The following is a 16,333-nucleotide window of genomic DNA, read 5'->3' as shown; positions in this document are numbered from 1 at the left end:
TTACCTGGAATTATTTTGAAGTTATGTAAATGTTTTTTCTCATATATGAAACTAGAGCCCTTATATTGCAAGAACAGAATTAAAATGTATGCAGTGCAAACAAGCATTTTAAAAATAATATTTTCACATAAAGCTAAAAGAAGGCCGAAGAACTGTGGAAAAGAGTGCCAATTATAAGTTTATTTAATAAAAGTGAGTGAAATAAATGCTATTATGAATATAATGTGGCTTTAATTTCAACTGAAAGTAGCAAAATGAGAATTGCATAATGAGACTGTTAAACATTTGGCTAGTGTAACAGAACAAGTTTGTATGAGGTTCTCAGAAAATACAAAACCCCAAATCACTTCCTCTTCCTTTTGGTAAACTTACTTCCCTTTGCTTAAATGTTTTGCTTAAAAGCATAAGCAATACTGTATTAATACATCAAATCTTTGGGTACCCCAAAATGAGAATATTTATTTAGAAAAAATATTGGGAGAAAAAAAAAATCCTAGTGGGTTTTTGGTATTAAATGTAAACATTCCAGCAAGCTGGGGTTTCTTTTTCATAGCATAAGACCGACCTTTGTTCTCCTCCTCCCTGAAAGCTGCTTGTAGTGAAATGAACTCTTTTTAACGTGCAGAAACTGCTTTAAGACTTCTAGACATGTCTTGGTAACCTGTATAAACTGAAAATTCTGTTTTTGTTAAAAGTTATATGTTCTGTCTGTTAGCGTATTTAACATCATTAAGTCACAAGCTAATTATATCTTTGATTTTTTTTATATAATCAGAACTTGAACCAGGTATCTCAAGGCTAACAGACATTTTGCATTCTCTACTAAGACATCTAGTGTAACATAGAATCAGAACCTGACTTAGTAATTTTTGTATCAAGCCTGTTAATTCTGAATATGGTTGCAACCTTACGATTATGGATATAAAACTATTTTTGTATCACATAATCATAATAACATTTTAAAATATTGGTATTTTAGACTGCTAAATTCCATTAAATCCTAAAAGCTCACATAGTCTTTTAATAATTGCAAGTTAGAAGTATATTATCTGAGTACACTGAAATCTAAAAATCCATCTGTTTCCTTACATTTCTGTGTAGTTCTTGCACATGCATTTTTCCATACACTTCCTGCACACCAGCATTGTGGAAGATTTCTGTGGAGAAAAATACTTTCCAACAGGGAAGGTAAATTAAGGACACAGAGGGATAAATCACATACCTTAGGCATTGCTGAGGGTGTTAAGTGTCAGCCTACACCTCTACAATGCTCGTTGGAAGTCCAGTGTAGCTATTGGCCATGGACAAGACTTCAGTCCTGTGTGTCTCAGGGTGGGCCCTGGTGCCTGCAGCTACCTGTGCCAGGATACTAGTTCACCAAAATGAAACTGTTACCATTTTCTGTACCATAGAGATTTGAAAGAATACCCAATTGAATGACCAGTAATTGTCTCATGAAATGCAGAACATACAGGTGATACTAGACTCTTAATATATACATTATTTAGATGCATGGCACTTCTGGATTAAGCTGTTGACCCTGAATCCCATAAATAACAATGATATTAAAATGGAATGTACCAAAAGATGCGTTAGCATATGAATGAGCAGAAGCAGTAAACTCTTAATCCCTGTTAAATTTTCTGGAAGCTTGACATTGACGTTTCCTGGGACCCAAATTTCACCAATTAGCTTCTTTTGTTACTGTTTTCAGGAATTCTTAACGGAAAGTGAGAATGGGCAACAAAAACTTAACCTGGTCACATCCAAAGGAGAACTCCTATGCTCTGTTTTAACGAAAGAAAAGGCTGAAGTTATCCAGGACAAATGTGCTACCACTAAAGAAGATTGGAAAAATTTTATCACCACCCTCCACCAGAAGGAATCCGCGTTGGAGGTATTGAACCAGTCACAGTGGGGAAAGACTGGTTCTTTCCTCTTTGCTTTTTTCAAAAAGCATAGTTTAGATTTTGTATGTAACTGTAAGTGTTTATGATGTGACAGAATTAATAAATAGCTGTTTTTAAGGTGTCCTATTCTTTGGCTTACATTTTACTTTTGTTTACCTATATTCCTGTGACCTGATTTCACGTTAAGTGGGGTGTTTCGTGGAAAAAGGTGTTTTTCGGAGTAGCTGAAGTTAGCAAAGACAGCAGCTGCTCAAATTCACTACCACGAGTCTCATCAAATGTGGTGGATTATTGAAAGACATTTTCTTTTTTAAGGACTGTTGCTGATTCAGTAGTCTCAGTACAGCAGGTAAATGTCTCTTATTGCAAACTTGTGAAATGTGATGATTTATTTGAGCAACTTTTAAAATAAATCCCAGTGCTTTTCTCTGTTCAGAACTCACAATTCAACCAGCACAGAGGGTGAATATCTTAAAACTGGGTTGTTTTTTTTTTTTAATAGTCTTAGGGTTTAATGTCAAAAGGCCTTAGCTAGAATTCCCTGCATAGCAGAGGAGAATGAAAGTACCTAGGTGTTCTTGTTTCGAACCAATGCTGCCTAGGCAGCTGAGAAAAAAATTAAGTACATTTTATATATTGTGTAGGAAACCCTTTCAAAGAAAATTCTCAGGTAGCAAGGGCTTTCTATATCTCAGGGTTGCTGTGGGAAGAGAATGTTCTTACAGGTTAATCTTTTTGAGCCAAGCATTTTTGAGTCTCATAGGCTTAGTTTTTCATTCTGATGTTTAAGTGATAAGGCTATAGCTAAAAAGACAACTAAGTCTGAGAAAAAAAGATAAACAGCACAGTTCCTGTGCCCTAGTTAAGTTTCTATTCCATATGAATTATTTAAGATGCTATTTTTTTAATCATGCAGATTAAGCATGATTAAAGCCTACAGAAGAATATGCAGGCACTGAAGGAATGCATACATATGCCTTCCTGCACAAATTTTTATAACCAAAATCTAAAACTAAAAAAGAATATAATCAGAAATGATCCCCAGGATTGGGTTGAACATAGTCATACATCACCTAGGAATAGCAGCAGCCAGTGTGAATGACTGCAGGCAGATGTTAGGTAACTCCTATTCCAAATTAACCTATGTTCAGAGTGCTTTAGCTGTGTGAGATAGATTTACATTGAGTCAATGCTCATAAGATCTTTAAAGCTTTCAGTTCAGGGGAAATTTGTTTCAGCCTCCACTCAACATTGTTGCCTCTTTTTTGCCCCTTGATGAGATGCTCTCTCAGACTTTTCTTTCTGTGTCTGTTTGTGGGATGGGAAGGAGCAGAGCTGGTGTTGTTTATTTGAAGAGTTGTGTAGTATTTGGCTGCAGTTTTATATCCTTTCTGTGTGCTGTAATGTTGTGCATTACAGTTATGCCCAGTGCAGTGGGACTGTTGATAGAATTGTGCATGTCTTTCCAGAACTTAAAAATCCAGATGAGGGACTTTGAAGCAACTGCTGAACCTCTGCAGGAGTGGCTGACCACAACTGAGAAAATGGTACAAGGAAGTAGCAGTCGGCTCCATGATCTTCCTTCCAAGAGGAGAGAACAGCAAAAGTTGCAGGTCATTTTTTATAAGCCCTTTTTAACACAGCCAGACTTTCCTGTCCTCATTGATTCCATACAAAAGCTTGATCATTCTAGCATCCTGACCTCTAAATAAGAAGAGAACTGGTTTCAAGGATTGTCATTGGTGATCCTGTTCCATCAGGTTCCACATCTTCACAATTTTTATGACATGCTGCTTCATTGCTGTAGCCATATGGTGTGCCTTTCTCAGCAAGCTTGCCATATGTCACTTCTGTTTTCCATAAGGCCTTCATGTTTCTCTGTGTCCTGCTTTCTTGCACCCACTTTTAATATTAATGTGCTTGTGCTTTACAGTCTGTCCTTGAGGAAATAAGCTGCCACGAGCATCAGCTCAACAGGCTAAAAGAGAAAGCTCAGCAGCTGTGGGAAGAGCAAGCTGTCAGCAAAAGCTTTATGCGCAGAGTGTCTCAGTTGTCTTCTCAATATCTTACTCTAAGCAATCTGACAAAGGTAATGCACTCAGTGTATGTGCTTTTGAGCAGCTCATTTGATGTATGTGGGGAAAGATGGAAATATGAAACACTGCAGCTGTCCTGTTTGTCTGCTCTATGGTATATCTGAGCTGTCTTGTCTTTCACACTAGCTTTAAAGAGTAGGAAGTAATAACCTGGATAATTCCATGGACTGTCAACAAAATGGAATTATGATTTTTTTTTTTTTTAATTGTTTTTAAATGTGCTTTGGTTAAAAAAGTAAGCCCCACCTCATTATAAAATAATCAGGCTTGATTTTGATTATTTCAAGCGAAGACATTTTAGTGGCACCTGAAATAAATATTTTTCAAGATTTATGGGAGTGGAGTGTTTTTTTGGTTTTGTGTTGGTTTTGTTATTTTGTGTTGTTTTTTTTTTTCTTTTGGTTTTTTTTGGGGGGGGGGGAAGGTTGTTTTTTTTTAATACAGAATACACAAAAGTTATTACTTCATTGCATCCTATAAGGATTATTAACTATTTTCATTATAAGCATCTTCATCTAAAACTAATAAATTGGTCTAAAAAAATTACCTCTTAGGCTACTTTTGAAGGTTCAATCGGATACATAGGCCAAACTAAAGAATCATGCTAGGAACTGAGATTTTAATCTAACTGATTTGCTGAATGGTGTGTGACACACTTCTTCACTGTTTCATAGTTTTACTGTTTCTATTGTCTAAACAGATAAGTTCTTCCTATTAGGACCGTTATTTTTGACAAAGTTCATGTCATGAAACTAGGCTTGATATTGAATTAGGTCTTACAGTTATTATAGTAATGAGAATAATTAAGGATATAGGAAGTGTGTTACAGGATAACAATTCAATTCAGAAAGTATTTATGCTTGGCCAATTGCCAGTTTTTTACTTTCTTTTTTTTTCTGTGGAAATAAAAATTCTAAAGCATATCTAGAGCTGTATGACTTAGTGAAAATGATTGTGTACATGGCCATAATAAATGTTCATGACTGCAAAATGGGAAAGATGCATGAGTTACACTGGCTTATGTGAATAGAACTTGTAGGAGATGGCAGGATGAGAAGGAGGAGTTTGAGGCAGAGGATACATAGGAACCAGCCTATGAGAGAAATTCTGAAATTCTTTAGATAGCCGTGGATGCTTGAGAAAGATCTCTCTCAGTAACTTCCTATACCTGTTTCACTGGCTTGACTTTAGTTCTCTGTTACTGTGTGAAATGCACTCTGCTCTGTACTGCTGTTTGCCTCAGACCTTTTAGCAGTGTAACTTAAGCATTTATTTTTTATTTGTGTGAGTGTCTGTGATTTTTTTTTTTTTTTCAAAAGAATGATAATATCAGTGAAAGTCATTGAGGAAAACAAAAAAGTTCTCTTCAGTTGCCACACTTACATGGAGTCTAGATGTGATTTACCAGATGTTTAAGAAAAGTGAAACCAGAAAAAATGTCATGTACTTTGGATGAGAGGAGACAATTAGGTGAAGCTTTACACTTAGAACACACACAAAAGAACCCCAAACGAACAAAAAAAGAAAATCCAAAAAATAAAACAACCAAAAAAACAACCAACCAAAAAAAAAAAACCCACAAAAAGGCATTTCTGAAATTTTCATGTTTATGTTAAGTTTGGACGATGTGTGTGTGTGTGTGTGTTTGCATGCAAAATTCATTCCATGCTTAAGTAGCTGTACTTTTAATTATCAATATATGAAGAGAATTTCTGAGTATAGTTTATGAAACTTTAAAGTCCATAAGTAGGTATGGGGAATAAACAGTCCTTTGAATAGCTGTTGGTGCTAATTGCTGTATGAATTGCAGGAAAAAGTTTCAAGAATGGATAGGGTGGTAGCAGAGCACCAGCAATTCTCACACAGTATCAAAGACCTCGAGGACTGGGTGGCTGATGCAGTTCACATGCTGGATTCCTACTGTCATCCCACTGCAGACAAGAGTGTTCTGGACAGCCGGATGCTAAAGCTAGAGGTATGGAAACAACAGACTCCAAAACCTACTCTTTTTAGATCTGTTAAGAAAAATGCAAATAGACGATACTTCACAGTAATTGTTGCAAAAGCTTTGTTATCACATTGTTTTCTCGATCTAAATGGCATTCCCTTTAAAAGATCAGTTTTTCCAGTCAACAGTACCTTCTCTGTTACACTCTTAAGTACTTGCACAGATTCCATGAAAACTTCCCTGTCAACTAAGATTACATTTTTCAGTAGCCTGATCCTACCCTTTGAAAGTCTCTTTTTCATTGTGAAATCCATCTGTGAACCCCACTGTCCCTCTTCCAATTGGCTGTTTGTATTAAGCTGCTAGATTTGATCAGCTCATTTTCCAGTAAAGCCAGTTAGTATATTCATGCCTGATTAATGATGAAAGTAAAATAATACCCACTCACTTTTTAGGGCCTGCTAGCAGTAAAACAGGAAAAAGAAATCCAAATGAAAATTATTCTCACAAGAGGAGAATCTGTTCTGCAAAATACTTCTCTGGAGGGAGTACCAGTGATTGAACGGCAGTTGCAAACCCTGAAAGACAGCTGGGCTTCTCTTCTGTCTGCTTGCATCCAGTGCAAGAGGTAAAAAGGGTATGCGGTACAGAATGATGCTTAACAATAAAGTATTGTCAAAATGTTTGGAAAGTTAATTCCCAGAGTTTTATTATTACAAGAGTCAAATCTATATAAAATGACTGCATATGCCCAACATCGCAGGTCTAGAGGCCATAAGCGACATATTCGTTTGAAGAAGAAAAAGGGAAGGAAACTATTAACACCTGTTGTCAATATACTCTTAAAATGGATTACATGTCCATAATCTTGTTGTAAATTTTGCTTCGAGTTGCCCTTGGTGCCTTGAATTGTTCTCAGAAAGGAGAATATCTTGTCACAGACATTAATAGTTGCTCTGTCAAGATCCTGTCTTGTTTTCCACTTGCTAGCATTTTCATAAGGTACTGTAATTACAGTGTCCAATAAGTATACTCAAAGTAATAGAATAAAGAAATATAGGGGAAAATGAGCCTTCTTTGGTAGGGTGTCACTAGTGCAAATACTTCAGTTTAAAACAAGAAAAGTAACTAAATGTTAGAACACGGCAACTTTTGAATGTATGCAAAAGGACATAAAATTTCTGAATCTGGATCTTATGCTTTCAATTGTATTTTATTTACCAAGGTGAGAATACATCAGCTAGCTACACTTACAGACCTCCAAGTCTGTCCTGTTCGAGTCTTTAAAACTTAATTTCACTTTATCAGCCAACCAGTGCTCCTAGTTAAAATCTGTAGGGTTTTAAATAGCTCTGTGTCAGACTGCTTAGCTTGTTAAATATCTTTCTTATAAATATTGTCTAGAATAACCAGACCATATGTATATGACTATACCTCGCTGCTTATATAGCATGAGAACATCCACAATCATGACACATATTTTTACATTACAGTCAACTGGAAGGAGCTCTCTCCAAATGGACAAATTACCAGGATGATGTTCGTCTATTTTCCAGCTGGATGGATAAAGTAGAAGCAAGTATGAATGCTTCTGAAATGCAATATGCTGAACTGAGGGAAAAAACAGCTGCCCTCAGCAAAGCAAAGGTGTGTTTGCTTTACAACAAACCAGCAACAAGCCCTTATAAGCAACAAAAAATGTCAGAATAACTGAAAGATTTATTTGTGGTCTTGTTTTAATTCTGCCCTGTCATACATGTATTATTCTCTTTCCTTTTTGCAGCTACTCAATGAAGAAGTATTGAGTCACAGCAGCCTGTTGGAGACAATTGAAGTGAAAGGAAGTGGGATGGCTGAGCATTATGTCACTCAGCTTGAACTTCAGGACCTTCAGGAGCGGTATAAGTTCCTCAAAGACAGAACGAGGGTACAGTTTTTCTTGATAGCACTCACTCTTGTTTTTTTGGTAGCAAGGAAAAAGAGAAAGTCTATTTATTGATAATCAATTTTACAGTTAAATGAAGAGTACAATTTTGGGGATAGCTGTAAGTTAATGTAAGAGAAAGTTATTAGGGTGATTTATGAATTTGTACCACTAAGCTTCAGAAAGGTTCTAAAAATCTGAATCTGGCAAAATCATCAGGTGAATAGTCTGAGGAATTTCATGTCAGAAGTCTCACTGACTTCTGTGCAGATACGATTTTGCCAATTGCGACTGGAAAGTTGGAAGCATCTCTGAATATGATTCGTGTAAATGTATGGTTTGCAATAAATGCAGCCAGTGGATAGGTAGTTCACAGATGGTTCACAACTACAGAAGCTTATTAAACACAGACCTTATTAGCAAGGAAACTTAATCTGGTGTCAAAAGACAAAGCATGATAAGTACCACATTTACTGATAAGTGTTAATATTGTAGGACTGGAAGAGATAAGGGCATAGACAGATAAAGGTCACGATGGGTTTTAATGTAAGATACAGGATAAAGAAGAAATAATAAAAGAACTGGTGATACTTAAAGGTATTTAAAGGTAGGTGATTCTCTTCAGTTAACCCAAGTTCTTCTGTAGTTATTAAATAATGCCTAATGTATGGTCAGACACACAATACTTTAGTGCCAGGTTGTGAAATTATTGTAGCTTGCTTACCCATAGGCACAGAAGACTTCCAGTCTGTTTCTCACTGTGCTCTGTAGGAACTGCCTGCAAACGACTTGGTTACTCTTCAAACCTAAAGATATTAGATACTTTTAATAAGATATTATTACTCCATTGAAAAAATCGTGAAGAAAAAATATGCACTTTCTAAGCTAATACCCTTATTAATGACTTCAATAAAGTTAATTTAAATTGATATAAAAATTAAGGTCTTGTTATTAGACCCAGTGTTATTTAAAAGTGATCCCATATCAAAACTTCAGATCCCAGAAGTCACAAACTTATGAGAAGAATCTTTCAAGATAAGTATCTGTTTCTCCACTTTTACCCTTCTTTCCCTGTAATTGATAAAACCATTCTCAGAATCCAAGTACTCTTGAATTTTAGGACAGCTCAGCATCAGATACAGACTTCTCTCCTTGATGAAAGTCTAGGTTTTATGTTTTCTTGGTTTATACAGGAGGCAGTAACAAAAGCTGAAGGGCTGCTTCACTTACATCAAGCTTACCAGAGAAATCTGAAGGCCTTTGAAGTATGGCTGGAGAAAGAACAGGAAAAACTTGACCATTTATCACATCTTGATGGTGATGCTCAGAAACAGGAGGCAACACTCCGAGACTTACAGGTACATAATGTCTGACAGTCTAAGTAAAAACATAGTCCTACTTGTGAAATAACAAAATAACATTAATTTCCAGAGAAAAATTACATCTCTGTTTTCTCCAGAACAGCTTAGAATCACGTTATATTTTAAGTACTGTGCTGCTCAAAAGTGATTCCAGTAAAGTCAGTAGAAACAATGTCATTCATGTCCAGAAAGAAGTGTCAGGCCTTGAATAAAATCTCCAGGCCTACTGATAATCCTTTCTTCAGGCATAATAATTGTTTCTTGCAAGTACTGAATTTGTTTTAGATGTTGGCCTACCTCTTCTTTTCCCTGTGTTTCATAAAAATATCAAAATTATTCTTTTCATTGGGTTTTCATCTTTTATTGCTTACAGTGCAGATACGTCTACTTTCAGGCAGTTCCAGTCATGTAGGCTAGCTCCTATGGTCAGGTTGGAAGATTATTATTGGATCACTTAAGTGACAGTAAAGGGTGAATCTAGTACTTCAGTAGTTTCCAAGTTATGCATTAGTTAGCCTTGGGTGACATGGTTTAGTGTGAGGTGTCCCTGCCCATGGCAAGGGGGGTAGAACTAGATGATCTTAAGGTCCTTTCCAAACCCTAAGTGTTCTGTGATTCTGTGATCTGAAGCCGATACCACATGTATCCGGAAAAGGATATTGAGAATTATTTTAGAATTATGTCTGAAACATATGTAAAAACAATAGGTTTGTTTATTTTAAAAGATTGATGTTTCACCTTGTTCCTTCTTTTTTTAAACAGATTCAATTTTAGAATCAGTCTTACAGTCTACTTGCCACAGAGCTGGGAGGGTTTGAATGTAAGGCTGTGCTGAATGGATTGCATTAATCTCATGCCAGCACAGGCAGCTAGTGTTTCAGAAGTGGTGATAAACTTAGCAGGAACTTAGTAATGTGTTCAACCATAGATAACTAAAGGCAGCATCTAGATAATGTGAGGTAACTGCTTTTGTCTTAAGTAGAACCAGGACGTTGTTTGCCATGTGTGTATGGAAACTGTTAATAGTGTATGTATTTATAACTCTACCTTTACAGGAGCTGCAGGTTCACTGTGCAGAAGGACAAGCATTACTGAATGCTGCTGTCCATGCCAGAGAGGAGGTGATTCCCTGGGGCATTCCTCAGATAGAAGACCGAGCCCTGGAATCATTGCGGCAGGATTGGCAACTTTATCAACACAGACTTTCTGAAGCAAGAAGCCAATTAAATGTCGCTGTGAGCAGACTGAGGTTAATGGAGAAAAAGTTTCAGAAGGTGAATGACTGGCTAACAGACCTGGAGGGGAAAGTTGTTATCAGGACTGGGAGGCTGTCTGGTAGAGCAACAAAGGAGATGCAGCTTCAACAAATGAAGGTAAAGAATATAGTTAAGGTGTTCCTTAAACAAAATACCATGTGAGGTTTCCGTATTAGTTCCTGGTTGCACTGTGAAAATGACAAGGAAGCATTGTAATTTATTCTGAGATAGTGCCTAGAGTGATGGAACCAAGAGAGCTTCTTGCCTTTTGGTTCCAGGTTCCTCGTATTTTACTGTTATGGGTATGGCTATGCCAATGTTGAAATCTCAGAAGGAGATCTTGTATGCATATACTTTGTGGTATAGGAAGGCACAACTTAGAATAAAGATTAAGTCCTGGAGTAGACTAAATATAATATAATAATAGTGAACAGGGAGATAACGGAAAGTGTGAGAGAGGAATAAAACCTAAGAAAAACAAGTGATGCACAATACCATTGCTTACCACCCACTGATCAATGCCCATCCCATCCCTCAGCAGTGATCTGTGGCTCCTGGCCAAGTTCCCCAAGTTTATACACTAAGCATGGTATTCTGTGATATGGAATATCCTTTTGGCTGGTTTGGGTCAGGTTCTCCTTCCCAGCTTCTTGTGCCCCTTCTCACTGGCAGAGTATGGGAAATTAAATAAGTCCTTGACTTGGAGTAAGCACTGTTCAACAACAGCTAAAACATCTGTGTAACATTATCCTCATGCTAAATCCAAAACACAGCTCTGTACCAGCTATTAGGGAGAAAATTATCTCAGCTAAAACCAGGACAGTGGGAAAGTGTTAATACGGTAACAAGAGTAAAATGTGACCAGCTGTCTTGTGAAGTTTTTTCTGTATAATAATATATTTCATATAATAATTCTTCTTTAGTCATTGCAAGAAGAAGGCATAGTTCTGAGTAAATGAAGGAAGAATATTTGAAGGCATTTGAGGTTGCACTTTACAGTCGTCTTTAAAACTTCAGTCAAATTCTATAGGAATTCCAGGTTGCATTTCTATTTTTATTATTTTGGGGAGAGTATTGAAACTATAGTAATGAAATGCAATCCATATGATAGGATAAAACTTCCAGTGTATTTGTTATCTTAACCTTCATCAGAATCTGTTTATTTTCCTGTTGTAAATCCATGTTTACAACCATGTATTTGCTCTCCTTTTCAATGAATTCCTGTTGTGCTTAAGATATTTGAATCAGTCATATGAGCTGGATAATGTCTTTGTCATAGAAGTGGCATGAAGAAATTACAATCTACAAAGATGATGTAGAGGAAGTTGGGGTATTGGCTCAGCAAATACTAGAGCAAAGTCTCACTTCAAGCAGAATGGGAAGCCAGGCTACGCAGCTTACATCACGCTATCAAACTCTTCTTCTTCATGTTTTAGTAAGTAATAAAAATTAATTCATTGTGACATCATAAACTGACAGTTAAGCAAATATAAACAGACTTTCTTATTAGACTTTATCAGAGTTTATTAATTACTGTAGACTTAATTAAATATTCATGTATATACGCACGAACATGTATGTGGACTAAATGTATTAGACAGTGGTAATAGAGAGAATGACCTTTCAAAATATTCAGTATTCACCAGATGTTGTTAACTATCTTTTTTAGCAGTCTCAGGAGAGAAATTCAGAATTTCGTACGTTTGCTAAATGACCTGTAGAGAAATGTTTTCAGGTTATCACAGAAACACATAGTTAGGGGAAAATTTAAATTTGTAAGGAACAGTCTTCAGGTCACTTTAAGTAATAAGCATCTCAAGTCACAATTCAAATTGCAAAATGTAAGTACCTTTTCGTTGTTTAGTATTAACTCAGTTTTAACAATAGTGAGTTGCTGACAAGATCCTAGTGAGAATTACCCACTAGAATGAAAAAACTCAATCTGTTTAATTCTTATCAGGTTTTATTAATAAATAATAATTTATTGCTATCTTTAGTCAATAGCAGTGATAAATATCTGGGTGGTTCTTGTTTCCTCACCCTTATATTTGTTTGAAGGAGGAAATAAAGTTTCTGGAAGAAGAAATACGCTGTATAGAAGAGTCAGAATTGGCTTTTAGTGCTTACACAAATTGGTATGGAGCTACTAACAAGAACTTCAGAAATGTGATCACCAAGTTCGACAAGGTTGATAAAACAGCAATGGAGAAAAAAGTGCAGAAACTAGAGGTACAGCTTCCTTGAATATAATTTCTATTTCTGTTCACTAGAAAGATTCTATATTTTAACATGCATCTCAACAGCTGCTCAAAATTCTGACTTCAGCTTTCCCGGAGATGCTAATAGGATAATGATGACCCAGCATAAAACTTCCTACAGTTTGGTTGTTGAGGTTATGAATAGTTCTAAATAATACAATCCTATCCTTCCATAAGACCTTGCAAGGCATCCTGTCATTTATATTTTATACCAGTATGCACTGTGACAAGAAGTGCTTTTTATTTCTCCTCATTGACATAACGCAGTAGTAAAACTCATGTTTCAGAATTGAAGGAAAACTTTTAATCCATTTCCGATTTTCTCCTGAGAGTCCTCAGTTTCTGTGTTTATCTTCACAACCCCAGTGCAGAGCAGAAGTATCTGCTTTTTCTGCTGCTTTCTAGTTTACCACACCTTAACTCCAGGCAATTTTGTAATGAAAACTCCATTAAATTTTCCTAGTAGTTCCTTCTGTGTCCTCACCTAATTCATACATTTTCTGTCAACTAACACTTCCTTCACAGCTGCTGTTGAGTGATATGGACATAGGCTACAGTTTACTGAAATCTGCCCGTGAGAAGGGGGAGCGAGCTATAAAGTACATGGAGGAAAATGAAGCTGACCAGTTAAGAAAAGAAATTGGAGATCATGTGGAACAGCTTGAAGAGCTGGCTGGCTCCATCAGGAAAGAGCACATGACTTCAGAGAAGTGTCTTCAGCTGGCAAAAGAGTTCTCAGACAAGTACAAGGCACAGACTCATTGGGTCATGGAGTACCAAGCCATGTTACATGCTCCAGTGGAGCCAAAGAGTGAACTCTATGAGAAGAAGGCCCAGTTGTCCAAATACAAGGTAAAAAGGGATTATATCCTTGTACTATGGAATCATTTTTGATCTAGTGACTCTTAATCCAGGTGTCTGTTCAAGTTTTCTCAATAGATGTATGAGATGTCTCTGATCTGGATGTCCAAATAGGCATTAAAGAGAACCTGTGTATGATATCTGTATCTGCAAATCTGGATGATCACCTGTATTTGAAATGTGAATGTCCTAATAAGGCTTCCATATCTGAGTATTTCGTGTTATGAAGCAGAGTTCTTTTATGAGTACACATATGAGTAATTCTATTGGTACCAACAGAGCTGACTGTGGTTTAAGCAAGAACAGAAATCAGTCTGTCTTTCTTCACTGCAGACATTGTATTTATATTGGCTTAATCAGTTTTCTGGGTGTCCTAGCTCGACTGACATCTAAGTCAGCTGCTATGGCCTCTTCTGGGTTTAGTTAGGATTTTAATGAAGTTTTGTATTGTTTTGTTGTGTTGTTTGGTTTTGGTTTTTTTTCCTAGTCATAAAAATGAGTAAAAAAAGAAATTGGTAGCAAACCCCATTTCTTCTCTTAATGATGTTTTCATAAAATTCATAAAATACTTCAGGTTTACAGGTGTTTCATAAGATGTGTACTGAGTCTGCCTGGGATGGAGCTAACTCCTCATAGCAGCCCACTTAGCATTGTAACTTTGTGGCTAAAACAGTGCTGTTAACCAGTGTTTTCGCTACTGCTGAGCAGTACCTGCACAGCATCAACTAAGTACCTCCTTCTGGTTTCAGTACTCAGAATCGTATGTCATAACTGTGTGCTTGCTTCCTACACATTTGGGGAGCTGGTAACTCACTGTCATTTGATAGATGCTGGCATGTGCTACGCTCTCTGAGTTAGTGACACAGTGACATAACAGGTCAGGTTGCACACTCATCTGCACACTTCTCATTAAGAGCATGGCTTTGTTGATGCTTTCCCACCTATTCTCAGAATTTGTTTCTCTGCACAAATTTTATCCCTAGCACTGGCCCCTTTACATGTATTAACTCCCTTTCCTTCACCAGCTGCAGATTATCATCTGTGCTACTAGCCACTCACAAAAAGAGCAATTACTTTTAAATGCCTGCAAAATTGCTTTCTCAAGACATGGTTGAGAAACATAGCCCTGTCTGGTAGCACAACTTTTCTCATCTAGTAAGGGAGAATATATATTATGATAGAAGGCTGTGCTTCACATCAAAGAGAAGTTAGTGAAATGAATCTTCAGTGTTCAGTGGATGCATTTTAGTTCTTGCTTGCATTGTAGTCCATACAGCAGACTGTTCTGTCCCACGAGCCTTCAATAAAATCAGTGATTGAAAAGGGAGAAGCACTTTTTGATCTGGTGAATGATGTGATTCTAAAGAACAACATTCAGGACCTTCAGAGCAGTTACCAGGAACTCTGCAGCACAACAAAGGTAAGAAGTCGGGAAGAAAATTCTAGGTTCTTTCAGTTTGCTATGTTTTATTCCCCTCTTTAAGTCATTGACTATTTGTTTCATGCTGTCATGTCACACCCTGTACACAGAGCCAATTAGATTTCATTACTTCTTTTTTTTTGGGGGGGGGGGGGGGGCGCGTGGGGGGGAGTATAAAGGGGTAGGAAATAGGGAAGAAAGAGATTCTTGAATATGAAAAGAATGTCTACCTAAATAAATCTAACGAGTGACTGCAATGAGTTTTGAATGTGGTAGATAAAGTGTTCATAGCACTAAGGGGAAATATATCAGCAAGTAGTTTGTACTATTGCTAGTATTTTTAATTGCTTTAAATATATTTCTAAATACATTTTTCTTGAAGAAACAGATGCCCTTAAATTCTGCCATTTTGTCTCTTGTTTCTGCTAGATCTCACACAAACCCTGTTTAGTTTAGGTGTTGAATGGAAGTCACTGAGAAAATTAAATGCAAGATGGATATAAATTAATTCAGCCAAGGACATTATTAATTAACATTGGTTCATTAGTCCATATGAGTAGAAGTATTAGATCTTTAAGAGTACTAAATATGTTCTAAAGTATGATTATTCCTAAAGCTTTTAATAGGTTATACTCCTAATAAGGATAAGCTCTGCAAACCTTATGTTTGACCTAAGTACCTTTAATGGCAAATCTATCCACCAATAGCAGATTATTTTATTTTTTCAGTCTTTTTTTTTTTTTTTTTAATTTGGAAACATTCCTCTGATCTATATCACAAAATTGATAGCAGTTGCATTAGGTGTAATGTTGATGACTTAAATGTAGAAGATCTTATGAAAAATCTCTCTTAAAAAGGATAAATACATTTTAGCTCAATATGTACGTTCTTAATTTACCTACCACAATCGCAGGCAATATATACATGCAAAGGCTGTGAGCAGCAGGGGCCCAACCATAACATTTGATAGGTCATACGAAGTGTCTCAAAGATCATGTACTAACTGTTTCTAAGAGAACTTAATGTCAAGACAGTATTCCTTTAAAAAAAAAAAGTAAGGAAATCCTCAGGGGCTTCCACAGCCTTCAAAGTACAGTATTTCATCAGAATTGAAAACACTGCTCACTACTACAGAATAAGCCCTTTTATGTCTTCCTTAACAGTCTAATCCTGTAAAAGTCCCTCACAGGAATGTAAATGTAGAAGATAGCTCTTATATGTTTTCAAGCTCTTGATAGTTTTTGCTTTGTATTGGTGGTTTGTTGGTTTGGTTTCGGTTTTGGGTTTGGTGGTTTTGTG

General features: G+C 36.5%; 1 protein-coding gene across 16 annotated transcripts in view; it reads left to right on the top strand.

Annotated features, from left to right (window-relative positions):
- Positions 1–16,333, top strand: part of SYNE1 (spectrin repeat containing nuclear envelope protein 1) — a 291,594-nt gene that overhangs the window by 144,209 nt on the left and 131,052 nt on the right. For 15 of the 16 annotated variants that reach the window (XM_057405922.1, XM_057405914.1, XM_057405992.1 and 12 more), the window contains 13 exons: positions 1,715–1,897; positions 3,380–3,523; positions 3,844–3,999; positions 5,817–5,981; positions 6,410–6,582; positions 7,448–7,601; positions 7,738–7,881; positions 9,072–9,236; positions 10,295–10,612; positions 11,775–11,930; positions 12,554–12,724; positions 13,279–13,605; positions 14,882–15,034. In XM_057405922.1, the coding sequence (XP_057261905.1) occupies positions 1,715–1,897; positions 3,380–3,523; positions 3,844–3,999; positions 5,817–5,981; positions 6,410–6,582; positions 7,448–7,601; positions 7,738–7,881; positions 9,072–9,236; positions 10,295–10,612; positions 11,775–11,930; positions 12,554–12,724; positions 13,279–13,605; positions 14,882–15,034 (2,409 nt within the window). The remainder of the gene's footprint in view (positions 1–1,714; positions 1,898–3,379; positions 3,524–3,843; positions 4,000–5,816; positions 5,982–6,409; positions 6,583–7,447; positions 7,602–7,737; positions 7,882–9,071; positions 9,237–10,294; positions 10,613–11,774; positions 11,931–12,553; positions 12,725–13,278; positions 13,606–14,881; positions 15,035–16,333) is intronic. The other variant, XM_057405965.1, reaches the window with a different exon arrangement.

The sequence above is a fragment of the Pezoporus wallicus genome, unplaced genomic scaffold (assembly GCF_028554395.1).
Source record: "Pezoporus wallicus isolate ANWC-B61680 ecotype Strahan unplaced genomic scaffold, APGP_CSIRO_Pwel_v1 contig_3817, whole genome shotgun sequence".
Classification (NCBI taxonomy): domain Eukaryota; kingdom Metazoa; phylum Chordata; class Aves; order Psittaciformes; family Psittacidae; genus Pezoporus; species Pezoporus wallicus.
This window is presented reverse-complemented; position numbering and strand designations above follow the sequence as displayed.